Source organism: Hippocampus zosterae, chromosome 9, assembly GCF_025434085.1.
Source record: "Hippocampus zosterae strain Florida chromosome 9, ASM2543408v3, whole genome shotgun sequence".
Lineage (NCBI taxonomy): Eukaryota > Metazoa > Chordata > Actinopteri > Syngnathiformes > Syngnathidae > Hippocampus > Hippocampus zosterae.
The window spans coordinates 7753067-7772927 of NC_067459.1; the positions used below are offsets into that span (position 1 = coordinate 7753067).

The 19861-nt window shown below is 42.8% G+C and overlaps 1 protein-coding gene across 1 annotated transcript in view; it reads left to right on the forward strand.

The window, feature by feature from the left end:
• The first annotated feature begins 9008 nt into the window (after positions 1-9008).
• The window catches only part of tead3b (TEA domain family member 3 b), a 40542-nt gene continuing 29689 nt past the window's right edge, over positions 9009-19861 (forward strand). The window contains exons 1-2 of the mRNA XM_052076791.1: positions 9009-9042; positions 13670-13876. Coding sequence (XP_051932751.1) covers positions 9009-9042; positions 13670-13876 — 241 coding nt within the window. The remainder of the gene's footprint in view (positions 9043-13669; positions 13877-19861) is intronic.

Sequence of the window (19861 nt, forward strand, 5' to 3'; positions counted from 1 at the left end):
CTCAGTGAGAGTGGTCTGTGTACGCTACAATACACACAGCAGCTTTGACGCTGTGACTGCCACATTGTTTCAATTTTATTTTCGTATGGAGATGGATATTTCATATTAGACACTCAGTGAGTAGTCTGTTTGTGTTTACACTACAGCAACAGCTGTGAGTCTCAGGTGCCAAATTGTTTACATTTTCTTTGCACAAATCCCAATTGTGAAAGGGCTTAAATAAGTTGTTTTACACGTTCTACTATTTATAAGGAATGAATTGGTCTACCTTTTGCAATACCATACTGAATTCCATCTTTTTTTAAAACTTTTTTTCTTTGCGTATTTGCATCATGTTTAATTGCACACACAATATCACAACAAATTGTACTATATCGTATCGGATCGCATTGATTTGAACTAAATGTGTATCGCGTCGTATCACATCGTGAAGACGGTGAAACGTATCGAATCGTGTCGCCAGAAAATTCCATGTATCGTTTAAGTATCGCATCGATGGTAGTGCATCGAGATGTATATCGAATCGTCCTGAGTGCTGAGATTCACATTCCTAGTGTGTGTGTGTGTGTGTGTGTGTGTGTGTGTGCCTCTCCCTCTCAGCTCTGATTGTTTCCTGAGCTCTGCGCCAGATAGGAAGTAGGAGGAAGTTATTGCAAGAGCTGAAGCCAATTTATTAGGGCCAAACACACACTTATGAGGGGGAGGAGGAGGGCAGGGTGGTTTAAATTTTTGCAAATTTTGGAAAACGGTGAGCAAAACGTCCTTTAAATGGCTTGAGGACGGGGCTAAAGTCATGTTCTTGTCACAGAGCAGTAAGCTAAAATGTTTTCTTTCACCTGTAATACGACCTTTGAGAGCAGCTGCTCCTTTTGCCTGCCAAGTCCTGTTGTTTCCCCTGTTGTGTGTGTGTGTGTGCGTGTGCGTGTGCGTGTGCGTGCGTGCGTGTGTGTGTGTGTGTGTGTGTGTGTGTAGGTGTGCGTTGAAGAGTTGTTCATGTCTCTCATACAGACCAAAATCGCTTATTCTACATCTGTGGGCGGCCTTCAGCACTCGAAGAGCTTGTGGTTTAGCGTCTGGAGACCAAACATTCCAATTCTAAGACAATATCAAATGAAAAGACCCTCACTGATAAACACAACTGACTTGGTGGAAATATGTTTGTGTGACGGGAAAGTGAGTCAGGGTGCTGGTAACTAAGAAAGACACCCAACATTGAATTACGTACTTATTCGACCCCCATTCACATAGGTGTTGGGAAAGTTCCAGGACTAGTATCACAAAAGATCAATTTCAAACCCAAACTACAAATGACAATTTTTACTCTTCAATATGTGCCAGACAGTCAAGCAGCATGTCTGCAAAGAAACACCATGCTTTCTCGCAGTACCCTAAGAATCTGACAGTTCCGGGCCGAGAAGTATATCACCATGTTGTTGCTGGCTCCATGTTCTTTCTTTATTTTTTATCTTTACTAACCTCAAGGTGGTTATTAACTCATTAACTGCCATGACCATTTAGATTCATTTCCTGGAATCCAAGATTGTACGACCACCGACTAATATGTTCATCAAGTGCGTTTTTCAGAGGGTCTTGTTCAGCTTGTCTATTAAAATATATTAGAAAAGCATTGTAATGACCAAAGGATCCCTACAGATGGCACCAATGCATTGGATTGGATTAGACGCAGCTCATGAGTAACAGGTAAAGATCGGGAGAGATTCTCGGCTTGTCACGTCGATTGTGAGGAACAGAAACGCCAACTATAGGCACCTCACGTTCGAACAGCATATTCATATATACAGTGTATGGTATAAACCAGTGTTTTTTGAGGTAATGATGTACGCTGCATTGTCGATACTTTGCATAATTTAATCTTTTGTTCGACATAACGATGCCTCATTTATATTGTGGAATTATTTTCTCTGGACAATGTGTACATACGTTAATCAATATTAATTTGCCCCGCGATTTTCTGTGCACCAGTCTGCAAAAGACAGTTACATCACCCTTAAACCAACCCAGCCTCCTTCAGCCATCTTGTCTCCCGTTTGAAAATAATTACCGTATTTTCACGACTATTCGGCGCACCGTACCAATGGCCGCAGTCTCATTAATGGGTGACATTTCTGTATTTTACACATATACAGGACGCACCGCACGAATAGGCGCAGTTTTAAAGTGGTAAAACATACGCTTAAACATACGGCATGCATGCATGCTAACACGTTCGCTAACACGTTAGCTTGAAGCACACACTGAAGCTCGAAGCTAAAACACGTTTTTAAAAAGGCAACGAAAGCAGAACTGAGTTCGGGTGTATTTTATTTACAAGGTACTCACGTTTTTTGCTCAAGCATCACTCAGAAAGCCATCAAAGTCGTCATCTTCTGTGTCCGAATTAAACAATTGTGCAAGTATCGGTAATCCATTCAAACCGCCGGGTTCCCCCTCGTTGTCAGAGTCACTCTCGTCGTCATGTGGCTCCACGGAAATGATGCCGGCTTTGCCAAAAGCTCGAACAACTGTACTAGGAGCAACGTTCGTCCAAGCAGCTACAATCCATTCACAGATCTTGGCGTAACTAGCCCGGCGCTGCCTCCCACTCTTCGTGAAGCTGTGTTCGCCATCGATCATCCATTTTTCCCATGCCGCTCGCAACTTCACCTTGAACGCCCGGTTGATGCCGATGTCCAGCGGTTGGAGTTCTTTCGTCAAGCCTCCGGGAATGACGGCAAGCTCGGAGTTCATTTGCTTGACTTTGTCTTTGACGGCGAGGCATGGAAAAAGCCATCCGGTCTCTTAACATACACCTCACTTAGCCACTCTCTCATTTTCTCCTCGTCCATCCAGCCCTTTTGGTTTGCTTTCACGATGACGCCGGCTGGAAACTTTTCTTTCGGCAGCGTCTTTCGCTTGAAAATCACCATAGGTGGCAGTTTCTGTCCGTTAGCATGACAAGCAAGAACGACAGTGAAAGCTGACTTCTCGTGCCCCGTTGTGCGTATCGCAACCGTGCTGGTCCCCTTCTTCTCCACAGTGTGGTTCACCGGGATGTCGAAAGTCAGCGGGACCTCGTCCATGTTGGTAATGTGGTTAGGCTGGATGCGTTTGTCGACAATCTTTTTACTGCAGTAGGTGCGGAAAACGGCCAGCTTTTCTTTGTAGTCCGCTGGAAGTTGCTGAGCCACGGTCGTCTTCACTCTCATAGATAGATGGCGCCGTTTCATAAAGCGAAAGCACCAAGACGGACCTCCTTGAAAATGTTCAATTTTCAATTCTTCGGCTAACGTTTTCGCCCTTAGTCGAATGGTGACCGTGGAGACGCTTCTGCCGGCTGCTCTTTGATCAAGAATCCACCGCTCCAGTTGGTCTTCCAACTCTGGCCACCTCGCCTTATTTCCACGGAAACTGCGCTTGGTCTTTTTGACTTGGCGAAGCTCGTTCTCCTGCTTCCTCCATTTGCGAACCATGGATTCGTTGATATTAAATTCTCTGGCGGCTGCTCGATTCCCGTGTTTCACTGCATAACCGATGGCTTGGAGCTTGAATTGCGCTTCGTAGGCGTGTCTCTTTGTGGAACTCATTTTCGGGGGTTCTTGAAAACCAAAACCGAAGTTGTTTTGCAATAATGCACACACTCACCTTTTATACATGTGCTGGTACCTGCTAGAGGCGTGCCTTACACGCCCACCCTTCACTCATTGCCGGACCCACCCCCTGCGTGCCTGTCCTCCCTCACGTCCACCTCTCTTCATATATGTAAATTATGGAGAGAGAGATATGTAAATATAAGTGCGCGGACGCACTTCACTGATTGGCCGACCGATTCCCCGCACTTCACTGATTGGCCGACCTCACTTCCGCCTTTTCTCTATATAAACAGCATGTCGGGTCTCAGCCAGATTTTGGAACTCGGCTCATAGAAAAGACGCATCGCATTATAAGGCGTACTGTCCATTTTGGAGAAAATTTTAGACTTTTAATAGCGCCTTATAGTCGTGAAAATACGGTAGCTTATTGTTCTGCCAAGAAAAAAGCAAACACATTGCTCTGTTGTCCTTTCTTGTAAAATGTACAAAATAAATTGTTGTCGTCTCGTTTGCTGTTCTCGTCATTCCCTGTGCTGTACAAAGTCGCTTCAATGGATTCCATTTTTTCCTGGAATACCAGCTGCTTTCCTCCATGTGACGCAGCAGCCCAGCAAGTGACTCAGTAGTAATGACTGGAATCAGTGGCATGTTTCGAAATTCACAAAATCCTCTCTCTGAAGAAGAAGGGAAACGGCAATAACATTCATCGTGTTGCTAGTGGGACTCAGGGCTTAGCTAATCCGATTGCCGAGAACAGGAAGTAGCGAGATGGCCGTGGTCGGGTGCTGAGCACACGGATAGGAAAAAAAGGATTGTGTGCGTTGGGCATGAATAGCGGCATTTGAATGAACGCGCGCATGCAACAGCACTATTTACATTCCTGCTGCACATTGGAATTTTCTTGCTTGTTGGTTTGGCTGTCCCGTGGCTTGACTCCCAGAATGTGGGAGGAGTGTTGTGTGTCAAGTTTCAGTGTTTCATTGTGTGTCATCTAATCACATTGTGAGGCTTTTTGGTTTTGAAGTTTATAGTTACAGTGTCAAGTTGCCTGATATTGTATGGTTCTCTATCATCAATGGAAAATAAAATGACCCGATTTTTGGTTTTTGAATTTCTTCAGTTCAGCAATTTGGGTTCATTGTTAATCACCAGAGGTGTGAAATCCAAATCTAGAAAGTGAAAACCCTGCCACAGTTTGTCTTTAGCCACATGTGGTTCTACTCAAGAGCTCGTTTACCTGTCGGTTGAGTCGAAGCACCTCTGGCTCAAGACAAACTATGGGAGGGTTTTTACTTTCTGGACTTGGATTTGACACCTCCTTTTAATCACTTTTGATACTTGTCACAACCAAGAGAGGCGCTGTTGATTTGAGGCTGAATTAATTTGCATTCTAAAGAACAACACACTGTTGAATTAATTTAAGCGGGTTACACACATTCAAACAATTTGGTTTGAGTTTTGCATTTTCCCTCCCTGCAAAGTCAGCCAAGATTCCCATGGCTAAAACAATTATTCAAAAAGTTGAAGCAAAGTGTTGCCCTCAAAGCATAGTGTAAATTTTCACACACGGACTCATGTTACTGCATACTCAGGGAAGACCCACTCTGTGTCAAAATAAACTAGCACAGTAGCAGAGAGCTAGGATGAATTTTAATAATAATAATGCCTTGAATTTAAAAGCACCTTACATGCCACCCAAGGACACTGTACAGACAATAAGAAAATACAATGTAAAAATTAGCAAACGAGATATTATAGAAAAACAGGACATAAAATCATAAAAACATAGGAAATGGAAGAGCTATGTTTTGTCGGCAATCCTGAACAGGTGTGTTTTTAGACGGGACTTGAAAGTGGAAAGAGGTGTGCAGTTTTGAAGGTCCGGAGGTAGGTTGTTCCAGAGCTTTGGAGCAGCGTGACTGAAGGCTCTGGCTCCCATGGTGCTCAGTCGGGCAGGGGGCACTGACAGGAGGAGGGAGGACGAGGATCTGAGGGAGCGAGAGGGGATATGCACCTGGAGAAGGTCGGATAGGTAAGGAGGGGCAAGGTTGTGGATGGCCATATATGTATATAGTAAGGGTGTGAAAAATAATCGATATTAATCGATACATCGATGCGCACGTCCGCGATCCGAGTGCATCGGCTCATTCACTGGGTACGACGCGATTGACGGGTGAAATCGCGATTCATCACGATGCATTGATGGGTATCGGTGAAATCGCGATTCATCACGATGCATTGATGGGTATCGGTAAAATCCGTTTCAATCGCCGTTTTATTCATGTTAAACGTCACATACTGTATATGCCCTTTCCTAGGCGCAAAGAATGCACCATCATTGCTTTGCGTTTTGTGTTGAATACGGACGGTAGCCGTGCGTCACATACAGTCCAGTACACAACGAGCGAAACATTATGGAAGTTAGCGCACGCAGCAGCAAGGAAACTACTATATTTAATGCAGCCGCAACATTCAAATCTTATGTTTGGAAATACTACGGCTTCGAAAAGAAAGACGGAAAGCTTGATAAAACCTCCGTAATTTGCAAGGAATGTTGCACTAAGAAGCCATACAACGGCAGCACCACAAATATGCAGACCCACTTAAACCGATGGCACCAGATCACCGACAAGTTTCCCTCCCGCTTCCCCGCCCAGTTCCTCGTCGGACACCGGACAAACTCTTGGTAAACCAGGTCAGGATCAGAAAAAAATTGCCTCTTATTTTGGGAGTCCCCTTGCAACTCACTGTGACCGCGCAATGGCTATAACTAAGGCCACTGCTTATTTCATATGCAAAGACCTCCAGCCTTAGCGTGGTGGACAACGAGGGTTTCAGACAGCTCGTGCACGTTTTGGAACCCAGGTATAAAATACCAGACAGGTCTGTGTTCACTTACAAACATATTCCCGATGTGTACAACAAAGTGAGAAGTGAGATTACTGTGTCGCTGAACAGTGCGCAAAGAGTTGCACTTACAGTGGATGGGTGGACATCTTCCGCTAGAGATTCATATACATATATATATATTATTATTATATTTCATATAAGACATCAGTGAGAATAGTCTGTTTGTGTTTACACTATAGCAACAGCTGTGAGTCTCAGGTGCCAAATTGTTTACATTTTCTTTGCACAAAACCCAATTGTGAAAGGGCTTAAATAAGTTGTTTTACAAGTTCTACTCTTTATAAGGAATAAAGTGGTATCCTTTTTGTAATACCATACTGAATTCCATCTTTTTAAAAGCTTTTTTTCTTTGCTTATTTGCATCATGTTTAATTGCACAATATCGCAACAAATTGCATTGTATCGTATCGGATCACATTGATTTGAACTTAATGTGTATCGAATCGTATCGCATCGTGACGACGGTGAAACGTATCGCATCGTATCGCCAGAAAATTCCATGTATCGTTTAAGTATCGCATCGCTGGCAGTGGATCGTGATGTGTATCGAATCGTCCTCAGTGCTGAGATTCACATCCCTAGTATATAGAAGCAGTTTGTAATTGATGCGCTGTTGAACAGGGAGCCAGTGGAGTTGTTGGAGAACGGGGGTTTTGTCTCAATACTTTATTTATTGATAGAATAATACATATATTGTATAGCTGCAACCCTACAGATGTCCCTGAAAATGTATTCTGTGAAGGCTGACCTCACTATCTGAAACATTGTTCAAGCCCAATGTTTACAGAGCGGCGTGAAGTTTTGTTGGATGCACAAATTTGCATTGACTTTAGGGGAGCACATACCTGAATTCTCCGTGAAAATGTCGGCATGATGGGAATGGGAGGGTGTGATTTGATGTTTCTGCAGCATGAACCACATGCACTAACGTGTTTCAAACACCCTTCAGTCATAGGTTATGAAGACACATGAAAAAAATTTTAAATTCTGTAAAAAAAAAAAAAAAAAAAGAGAGATAATAGGGGATATGTTTCTTTGTCTTTTGTCTACTTGTCAACAGTAAACCCTGCTATTTATTCATTTTGGGTGTAATTCCTCTTTCGTCTACTAGATGGCTGCACACTACTGTGTTTAACACCATCTACTGTAAATTTGAACAAAAAAAGTGGAAAGTATTTCAACTTCCACCAATTTTTTTGCTGGCGAGATTAAGAAAAGGATATTGAATGTTTCAGTCCTGTGCAGTCCTGCTTTTTATGCCTACAGAAAGCAACGCCTGTATGTTAATTTTACAGTGAACATCTTTGGATATATTTATTAATGTACATTGTGACATGATGTGTTAAATTTGTTGGGAAAAATGGGGTATATGTAAACACAGAGGGATCATTACACTCCTACAGTGTGCAATATTTTTGTCTTTTCCACTGCTGTTAGTCTTTCTCACTACATTCAATGTTTAAAAACGGTATTTCTGTGTCGGTCAGGAAAATAACACCTTTGATGGAAGGGGTTTACTGTACTTCTTTTAGATAGTGCCCCCTACTGTTTAGACCTGGACATCATAGAAACCAACATTCCTTGTGTTGCAGGCTACATAGTGAAAATGGGATGTGTGGGAAGACTTTTAGGAATAAGACACGGTTGGATGTTAAAATGTCAATGCAGTTGTTTTATGTTCTTCAACAATATTTGGTTAAAATTAAATTATCATCACAATTGCAAGACATAATGGCATTGTCAAGTATCTGTATTCTATTGGTGAATACGCAGATGTTGACTTGTATATGACCTCAAAAAAGTGGTGTTGATGCATCCCTAATTTTGTCTTTCTTTCAGTGCTTGGTAGAAATGGTGAGATGTAGTGAAACAAATTGTAGCTCCACTTCCAATGCGCCCACCCCTCTCACTGTGCTGATGTTGCAGTCCCTCTGTTTTTCAAACACCAAAGTGGAAGCCAAAATTGGACAACACTCCCACAACAACCCCCCGTTGGCCCCCTCCCCTCCTCACTTACCCCTCCGCTCTCCCGACAAACTAACCAACTCTCCGGCCGAGCCACAACCACCCCACTCCTCCCTTACACTGGTCTCTTGTCCTTATTTGGGTAGAGACGTTCCCAACACTGGGAGGGGAGGTCGGAAAGGGAAAGGGGAGAGTCTATGTCGGGGGCGTCGGTTTGACACAGGGGAGGCAGGAGGAGAAGCAGTGAGCACTCGCAGCCCTTTCTTAATAAGGACATGTCTGGAATGCAGGCCGCACTCTGGGCATAGCACCTCACTTGGCCAAGATCGAGGTGCCCTCTCATCTGCATGTTGTTCCTCCTTATGATGCTCTCTTAGCGGGGGGGGGGGGACAATTCTCCTAGTCATCCCACCCTCCACTCACCACTCTATTATTATCATTTTTACCCAAAGCCTCACACCAAGTACCTACCGTATCCCCTGGGGATGGCTCACAGGAGTGTCTCCTACGGGGGCTCAGTTTGCAGTGTTGAGTTCTAACGCCATGAACTTGTTTAATGGGGTCGCCGCCAACGAGGGTTCGCCTGTTTAATTTAGCCACCTGACGCAGGGTAATTTGTCAAACTCTGGTTGGGGTTTGGTGATATCGTGTTCAGCGTGGCGTGTGACCGAATGCTGCTGCGTCACTGGAGAGCAAAATCAATTAAAATGGTATTCATTCATTCATGGTATTTTTTTCCTCTTAATCTAAGAGGAAGGTATTAATTTGCTTTGCTTGCTTATGGACAAAATAGATTTAAGAGTCTTAAATCTATTTCGTCCATAAGCAAAGTTTCCAAAACTCAATTTTCAAAAAAAGTTTTAAAAAACAAATTTTCGAATTAATGTTTTTTGTGCAAGTTAGGAGGAGTTCCCTAAAAAGATTTTTTAGCAGCGAATTTTCCGAATAGTGCGGTGCACTAGTGGTGAACACATTTACCTCACAGTTGAGAGGTTCTGGTTTTGAATCTGTGCAATTTGCATTTGTCAGGCTTCCTAACCCACATCCCTAAAAGTGTTTGATTATCAAAGACTCTAAATAGGTCAATAAATATGAATGTGAGTATGAATGGCTGTTTGTCTATATGGACATTGCGTTTTACCAGTGACTAGTCCAGTGTGGACACTTCTCGCCTTAAGTTAGCGCAGATATGTTTCAGCTTACTCGTAACCAAACACCAGGGGGACACATAAGTTGTGCCCTGGTCCGCATGGGCACTGGAAATTGAATATATCACCTCAATTCAAGTCAGTCATTGCATTTATGCACACTAAAAATAGGTCAGCCCAGACTTAAATAGAAGTCAAGTGAGTCAACTTCAAAATACAAGCTCGGTCAGGCATTGCTATCCATGTACACTATTACTTGTTGCAGCTGCTGAGGTGCCAGCACGGGGCCTTGCCTCATTAGCCTGCCACCCCAGAGGTTGGGAAGCACAAGAGACACAAGGGGCCAAGAGTACAAGCACTGGGAAAGCAGAAACATGACGAATGGGGGGAGTTGAAAAATTGGATAGTGAATTAGGTGATGAAAAAGGCGGGGAGTAAAGTGGCTTGGGGGCAGGTTTGGAATGATGCGAAACCAGAACCTTTACCTTGGCGCCTCCGTTGGCCACCCCGTGGAGGTCCCGGATAAATAGCCAATCGGGCACCTAAGGTAGTGTCTGAAGGGAAAGGTTCTGGGGTAGATGCTGAGTGATCATCAACAGAAAAATGTGACAAAAACTGACAAGCGCTTGAGTAACGACTGGGGAAGTAACTAGTAAAACAAAGGTCCGTGTCAAAATCTGAATCTGAATCAGAAAGGGGGTTAACCGAAGAGCGGCCATCTTGACAATCAGAAAAATCTGAGTAAAAATGAAACATGGGGCGGTAAAATAGAAGGGGAGCGTGAAAAAGTAGGACAAGTAGATGGTAAAGGTAAAGGTAAAGTAACCTTTAAGTAAGTCAGAGTTTACACAAAGGGTGTGTGGGTGCTCGGCAGACTGAGGGCGACCTATCAAGGAGAAGTGACACGCGGGGTTGCCAGTGAAAAGGTGAAGCAACAGCCTGTGAGACGATCACTACTTGATTGGAGGTGGAGGGGTGGTTAGGAGCAGGTCGTGACATTTGTGGCTCGATGGACTGTGCCCGAGTCTGCTGGGTCCACCACTGGTCAGTATGTACTGTCATGTGATGAGTGGAATTAGGACCCAGGAGCAGACATGACACGAAAGTTGAAAAGTCAAGGTCTTTATCAATGAAAATATAAAGTAACAACAGAGAGTAAGGCTGCATGGAGAGGTCAGGGAAGAGCTGTCACTCTGATGGAAAGCTCGACGTACTGACAACCTGTCACCTAATCATGCAAGTTTATAAACTGTGAGACGTCAAGCCTATATGACAGAATAAAGATACAAATACTATACAGAGTGATCCTTGCTTTCCGACAGAGTTCCATTTCTAAGGCGACAGTAGTAAAGTCATAATTACAGCGAATATTTTTGATTTCATTTGGACATTTCTTCCACCCGGAAGACAATTCAGTTTCATTTGAGCTTGTTCGACTGAAACCTGTTTGTTTTGTTGAGCAACTTTTCTGGTACATGTACAGTATAAGGTTAAATCAAGATTAAGTAGTGTGGCGTAAATCATTGGGAAGTTTGGTATCCGTTTAGTTTTCGATATTTTCCATTTCTGGTGGTCAAAGTAGTAAGCATGTACTTCTTACAGTTTTGAGTTTCAAGGTCCGAATCTCAGCTTAAGGCTTTCTGTCTGTATGTTCAATTTCTGTTTGCATGACTTTTCCTCCGGCTACTCCAGCTTCCTCCCACACTCCAAAAACAAGCACATTGGCCTAATTGAACATTAATTTATGCAAAACTATGAATATTAATGTGAATTCTTCTTTGGCTATCTACTCTGTGACCTGCAACAACCTGGGGCACACTACAGGATGTACCCCATTTCCTGCCCAAAGTCACTTGAGTTACGCTCAACCTTACCCACAACCCTCTTGACGACAAGCGCCAAAGAAAATGAATGGGTGGCTGTTTACATATTTTCCCTCATAAATAATCCCCTGCAAATGAGATTATTTTCTAGCATGCCGCTTTAGGCAAGCCACGAGAAATCACGTTAATATTACGACCCAAACATCATTACGAGAAACATTGATCATTTCTTATTCATCCTTCCCACTCAACTGCATCTGCACGAACGCTTAAGTAGAAAAAGAAGCTCCCTGTGGAGGGAGTCTCGTGGTTACTTCATAGACTTCCATCTGGGAGACAATGCAAGGCTGCGGAGACAGCTTGAAAAACACTTTGGATTTCTGCTCGCCGTCGGCCGCGATCTGTCCGCGTTGAGACACAGTTCCTACAGTTCCGAGACCACAAACATTCTCCGAGGCCAGTCCTGATAAGTGAGCTCTTTAAAGTTCATTTCATGGTCTATCTTGAATTTATTTTCATTCGTTCAATGTAAAGACACAAAATTTGAGGAATGATTTGTCATGATGTCATCTGTGGCATTGCTATATGGAGGATAAATTATTGAACTTGTTGGTACTTTTATCTCAGACAAGGGTTGTTTTTTTTTTTTTTTAGGTTGTTTCTTTCGCCTTATTCAGAGTGTCACCTGATGATGTGTGACTCATCTTGATCATCTGGTGTTGAATGAATAAGGATAACCAAATGGAAGTTAAAGATATATAGGACAAGGTGAATTTATAGAAGCAGTTCTCACCGGGCCTGCATGGGTTTTCTCCGGGTACTCCGGTTTCCTCCCACATTCCAACATGCATAGCAGGCTGATTGAACACTCCAAATTGCCCCTAGGTGTGAGTGTGAGTGCGGATGTTTGTTTGTCTCTGTGTGCCCTGCGATTGGCTGGCAACTGGTTCCCCGCCTACTGCCCGAAGACAGCTGGGATAGGCTCTAGCACCTCCCGCGACTCTTGTGAGGATTAATCGTATCGGAAAATGGATGGATGGTATATTAACAAGTACAAATCATCTTTTTTTGTACGTGACTTCTCGGATCACACCCAGACTGAATATGGTTTCATGTTAACTTTTTCTGGGCCTGCGTACATATGACAGGATGAAAATGTTTCACCAATCGGCGCATTTCTGAATTTTTGGGACCAAAATGACTATTGTCAAGATACGTGCAAATCCGTTGAGAGATTTTTCTTGGGGTATGGAGCTTTTGCCGTTACATTTGAGCGAGAGGGGAGGGAGAGTGACCTGTGCGACAAGCAAGTAGTTAAGCAATTAAAGAGCAGATCGCTCATAAGAGCGATTAACACCCCGTCAAAGGTGTTTTGTTTTTTTCTTGTGCCTTTTCCAGTGTGCGTCCATGCGAGGTGTCGTTAATCTGTCGTGTTCATTTATTGGTTACATTTAATTCCTGCTTTTGATGGATGTACATTAGCGTACATCCATCGGCAGCAGCAACAGTTTGCATTAGCTGGCACTAAATTGGCTTAGCGCATATTGCCTGTTTATCTCATTTAATGTGCCTTATTTCTGTTTCTGTTTGTTTGGATGAGATCTTTATTCAATTTGCTTTCATGTTGCAACTGATTACCCAGCATATATTCAGCAGGTTGTCAAATTTAGATGAGTTGATTTTTGCCTTGCTCAGCATATTAAATGTGATTGTCAGTATTGTATTTAAATTGAACACGAACATGTTACAGTTTCTGACTTGAAGACACACACATTTTATCCGAATCAAACATTTGGAAGTATATGTTCACGTTAAATCTAAGTGGATCATATAAGAATTTTATTTGGTTTCATGTTAGTGTTAGCGACAGTGGATACACATCAGGAATCAGCTCCTTTGTACTTTCTGGTGTTTTTGTGTGGACACTGAATGTTTGTTTTAAGCCGCCATCATCTCACTTTTTATGTTGTGTCTCTCTTGTTACCATCTCTGGTGTCGTAACATCTTGGGACTATGTGTTCTTCTATTAGCATTTTCTTTTGAGGTCTGCCTCTGTAAATAAATAAATGAGGACTTTCATTTGCTTTGTGGAGAATCACGCAAAGCAAAGCGTTTCCTCTTTCCTTTCAAATGTAGTCAAAACTAAGTGCTTCACTCTGTTTTTTTTTTTTTTTTTTAACAGCTTTCCTATCGATCCTTTCGTATTGGGGCTCGGGGTCGGGCCCAGGGTGAGCCGCCACCATTGCGTCCCACGATTGGAGTGCCAACGGAAGCCCAGAAGATGGGCTTGATGGCGGGGACAACGAGGACAAAGCCATCGATGGCGACGCCGAGGGGGTGTGGAGCCCGGATATCGAGCAGAGTTTCCAGGAGGCCCTCGCCATCTACCCTCCTTGCGGCCGGAGGAAAATCATCCTGTCAGACGAGGGCAAGATGTACGGTGAGTCGACAGTAAGACGAGCGATACAGCCACAAAGCTTAAACGGTTATTTGTTGAATTGTTACCAAATGTTTGCTCTCGATCGGATCCAGATGGGATTTCGTTTGACAGTCCAGTTTTCAGTTTGCATTCACATAACAAATGAAATCAAAATCTGACAAGTAGTAACAGCGATGTAAGGACTTAATCATGTAGATTGGGGTCGTCCCTGTTTAATTCAAATTAGATCATATTTGGATTTAAATTTGTTTTCACCTCAGATCTTCTTAGCCGGAATATATATCAATGTCCCTTTTTTCCACAACAGATAAGATTCAACACATTAACTGAGATTTTCAGTGTTGCGTTCCAATTGAATTCTGAACGGATTGAAGTTAGTTCCATTTTACAGCTTTTGACTTTGTATGTTGTTTGACTTTTGGCTTCGAAGTTCCTTTTAGTCAGGGGTTACAACAGCGAGTTACCCGTATGAAATACATTTAGCACAGTTTTTATGCTGAATGCCCTTCTTGATGCAACCCACCCAAGATAGTGGTATGCAGTGACACATTTGCCCATACTAGACACATTTAACGTTCCTGATCATAATACCGGTAAATGAGATTGTCAGGGTTATCTTCAAATTGGATCAGAGATGGATTCAATTGATTTCATGTTGCAGCTTGATAGCTTGATTGGTAGATTTTGTCCAAATCGGATTTAGGTAATGGGATTGTCAAAGATGGATTTGAATCAGAGCAGACACGGACAGAATATAGACTAATGTTAATTCTTGTGACCACGGATACACTTGGCAAATCGTGTTGTACTCCAGTATCTTCAAACTTTACACAACTAAGAACCCTATAATTAAAGAGCATGGACTAGTAATCAAACCATAATTAAAACACTATAGAATTGTGCGAACAAAGCAAACCTGTCATTTCTTTCTCTGGCGCCTATGTGGCAGTTTCAATACGAGAGCCAGTTTACTCTCCACCCTCAATTCTATGCAACAAGTCTGTGCACGTCATGCTGTCACCCGGGGGCAGGTTCTTCCAGTCGCACCAGCACTCGTAGCAGGTTTTTGCTGTTTCGAGAGCATCTTTTTGCTTTATTTACACCAGTCCCTTTCTTTCTCTTTTGCTATCGCTGCAGTTTTAGTCCTGAGTTTGATGCAGGACATTTACAGGGAACTATCACAGTCGGAATCAGGACGTTCATTAAACTGCAGGAAGTGTTGAGCCCCTAATGTCCCGCAGAGCTCGAGATGGATTCGTTTTGGCAAGTACTCATATCGAATAAGTGGCACACAGGTGTGGAGAATTAAAAGCCTCGCCCTCAACTTATTCTGATGTCTCATTCTCATCTCGTCTAATGAGATTCTGAGGTCGGAAATTTTGCCGAGCAGCAGTGATTGTTGATTGACTGGAAGCATTCTGGGCCCTATACTTGGGCCCTGTCCTCAACAATCCTCTCAGTTTTTTCGACAATGAAATGAATCTCTCCAACCCCTTCCAGTAGTGCTTTGTAAATCTTTTTCTTGCCCTTTAATTATTGTCCATCAAGTCCCAAAAAGTTGAAATCGATGCGGCCATAAAGAAACATCAATCACGTCCAACAGAACATGTATTTTAGAAGCATTAGTTTTCATTTTAGTGCTTTTAGGTGGTTTTGCGACTGATGAGATCACATTCCTTGTGGGTTTTCGGTTGGACAAAACTGTATTATTATTATTATTATTATTATTATTATCATATGTGTTATTATTGTTATTACTGCTATGATTGATTGTCGATCAGTCCAGGGTGTATTTTGTCTGCCTTTTGCTCATGTCAGCTGGGAATGGCTTCAGCTCCTTCGTGAACCCTATACAGGCTAAGTGTTCCAGAAACTGGATGGATAGATCCTGAACAATTTAATTGTTAGTATTTAACTGTATTATAATAGATTTAGAAATGTACATCACCTTAGGCCCTAAGAAAAAAACGAGTTTCTCTACAGTCGTATAGTTTATATATTCTGAAACAATTCATTTTGGAAAAATCCCAATTCATCTTTTATTTTGGAATTTAACGCTGAGGTTCTTGTGGAGTCAGGGCTCAAAACAATTTCAACCACTTTTTTCCTGGCTTTCCTTATTGTGGGCGCCATTGGTGAGATGTAAGCATGTTTTCTCAAGATTCATCATAAGCATTTTTTAGCTCATGTTTCAAAATCCATATTCAAATCAGGCATGTGTGGCTGTCAGATTTCTTGCTCGAATATCTGCTGGACAGTTTTCATGCATGTGCTTTCAGTGGTTTTCTCCAAGTACACCAGTTTCCTCCAAACACATGCTTCTTATCTTAACTGAAGACTCTCAAATCATCTATGGGAGTTTGAATGTGAGTGTGAATGCTTTTGTTTATGTGTGCCCTGCTATTGGTGGGAAACCAGTCCAAGGTACAGTATACCCCGTCTTTCACCTCAAGTCACCCACAAGCAAAACGAGGGCAAGCGGGACAGAAGATGGATGGATGGATAGAGCGGTGTTCATGCAAAGGTGACACAGAAATGTGAACCTGGCACCTCTTGACTATGAAGCACACACCGTGCTGGCCGGAAAAATTCTGAACTTCAACAAACATTTTGAGAAAAAAAAAAAAAAAAAGAAAGAAAGAAAAACACTAAGTTTACATGCAGGCGTTTCAGCTGATTCTGCTTTAATTCCTTTTTCTTCGTCACACATTCAACAAGTTTCCTGAAAAAATGCCAGTTAGGTTTGGGAGAAATTCCGCTCACTGTGATTTTTTTTTAATTGTATTTATGATAAGTTTTCACCTTTTGGCATTTAGCCCAAACCTGGCTTAGTGGGATTTAATAGCTCTCAAGTCGTGTTTAGCAGAGGAGTGTTGCATCTACATTGTGCAGTGGTGCGTTGACAAAGAGGCAATGCGCTCACAAATTGGGCCCCCTTAGCGACAAACTGTCAAGACCCCCTCTTGTAGTCCCCCCCTCCCGCTCCCCTATTAACACCATGCCCTCTGAGTTGACAATCCAGTTGAAACTTACTTGCAAGAAGATGACCTCAGATGTCTAAAAGCTGCTTATTTTTGCAGTGTCAGTCTCTCGAACGGCCGCCGAATGGGCGCTAGTCATCTGTGACCATTGGGAATTCCAGACATTCTGCCCAGACGCTTCTGGCTCGGTGGGAAAGCCTTGAAATTTCCATTGCCTTATCAAGGGGCCTGGCTACAAATATCGTTTCGGCTCCACGCGGCCGTCTAGACTTCTCAGTAGCATTGCCAGTCATTTCCATAACGTTGGCGGCGTGGCGGCCAGTTCAAGCAGCTTGACTCTCCAATGTAATAAGTCACACGTGTTAATAATAATGTCGCTTCTTTCTCAACATGAATGATTCTCTGTTGAGCCTTTACAACTGTGATAACAACATTAATTATAAATTATAATTATTAAAGCATTATGCTATCCTTTCAACCAGTTTTTCTAGCCCGTTTTGAAGGGGTGGCCCATTGGCATAGTTAGGATGGCGAGAATGGCTTTGGGGCATTCTTCTGTTTTTTTAACATAGTCTTGTACTAGGCTAAACCGACTGTGCTGAGTCGACGTTTTCAACTATCATTGTTGTCACTTTCTTTTTTGACATCGAATGATTTATAGCCAGGAAATCTCTACCGCGGATACTTCAAGGACTAGCAAAGCAAAAACACTTTCAATGCATTCGCTTCTGTTGTCACACAATTTTGCGAGGTGAGTGTGTGCATGTGTGTGTGTGTGTGTGTTAGCCAAGTTAAAAATGTCACCTGGCTTGTTTTTCTTCAGGGCTGTTTTTTTCACTCCCCAACAGGTGTTTCAAGTACATTCACGTACACACGCACACACACACGTCCACACACACACACAAACACACACACACTAATTCCGCTTCCAATCACTTAGCTTTGCAGCTGTCATTGCTGCAAAGTACTCTGGGTAGTGACAAATAAAACTATTAGTCTTGAGGAAACGGATCACCTTAAATCTTTTTGTAATAAAAGGTGTGCAAAGGTCAACACGTACAAAAGTAGTCCATGTGAAGTTCCACGGTGATGACGGCGCATGCCTGGTGCTTCCCTCTCAACCTTCACTCAGATTTTAGGAATGTTTCCAGTCATTGCAGAGCAGTATGCTAGCAATTTAGGATTACTTCAATGTTATGAGAAAGAGGGGAGGAAGGGCAGAGGCACAGTGGTGGGCTGGAGAGAGTTGCTGGTGGGGAGGGCTGTTATGTGGCGTGAAAAAAGAGATTACCTGACTATTTTAGCATGGAAGTGGAAAATTCCAGTGGTGGTGCGGTTGAAAAAAAAAATAGGATAATATGGGGGGGGGGGGGGGTGGCCTGTCAGGAAAAGAGGTTGCAGCAGTCTCAGGGGGATGTCGAGGGATCACAAAAAGACACGGAAGCAGCACCCCCAGTCGTTTACTCCCGCTGTGCCACCGCTGCCCCCACACAACAGTGTGTTCTGTTGAAAATTACTCATCATAGAACCAGTCCGACTGGCTCATTGTTCTGACAGTACGTGGTGAATCATTCATGATCACCTTCTTGTACTGTTTAGACTCCTCAAATGATATACACGCTTCTTTTTTGACAGGATTCCCATAATTACCACCACTGAGGACATTGTGTTTTAATTGTTTAATTTTGTTTACCTGATTGCTTAACTGCTCAAACAACTTTATTTCCACAGAACCTTGTGAAGGTGTTGTTACGATGGCCAAGTAAGTCTTTTTCTGCTGTGATGGAATTTCCATCCATCCATCTATCCATTCATCCAACCATTTTCTATTGCGCTTATGCTCACAAGGGTTGCAGGCGTGCTATCCCAAGTGTTTTTGGGCAGTAGGCAAGGTACAGCCTGCACTGGTTGCCACCCAATCGCAGGGCACACGTACACGAACACCCATTCGTGCTCACAACTTTGGACAATTTTGATTGTTCCATGAACCAGCCATGCATGTTTTTGTAACGTGTGAGGAAACTGGACTGCTGGAAGAAAGGTCACGCAGGCACGGGGAGAACATGCAAACTCCACACAGGAATGATGGAGCCAGAATCAAACCCTGCACCTCTGCACTGTAAGGCGGACTTGCTAACCATTAATCGAGTAATTAGATAACATTTGATTTATTTTCTAAAACTAATCAAAACGAACCTAGTGCATTTTCAAAAATAAAACAAATACAAATTATCAAACTAATTAAAAATAATTGAAGTAAGAAAATAACAAAAGTCAAAATGTAATAAAAACAAACGATAATGAAAAATCCTAAACTATTATAACCCTGGTGTCTGGGCGTCAGTTGTAGCCCTCGTGCATTGTGCCTTTGATCACTTGCTGGGGCAACTGTAGACATGCTGTTTTGGTACCCATTGCACTTTATTTTCCTGGCTACGTGTCTTTTACACACGCTTTCTTTGTGGCTCTTCACCACCGCACCGATTTAACAGTGAATCACGTAGTATAGTTTCCAAAATGAATTCAGCAAATTCACGAATGCTGAACTTTGAAACTACAAGGTTTCACTACTTCACTGGATTCTTTGGTGGGGCACCACCTGTCATGGTGACCAACCAATAGCAGAGAACATGTCAACACATTCAGGTAATTTAGTCTTCAATGATTCTAACATACATTTTTTTGGGAATGCAGAAGGAAAGAAGGGGTGCTTAGAGAAAACCTGTGCAAACATGGGGAGAACGCGTAAACTCCAAATGGGAAGGCTAGAGCTGATATATGAACCCTGAACCTTGGAATTGTAAGACAGACATGGTAACCTCAATTCCACTGTCAATTTCAACGGGTCTAAATTTGAACAGCATGTCATTTTGTCAGTTTGAAGGAAACTGTTTTCACTACTGAAGGTGTGCAATGAGACATTTGTGCAACCTGTGGCAGAAGTGACAAGATTAAACGTGACAGTTGGTGGGCTAGGCATTGTTCTCCTTCATCTACTTGGATG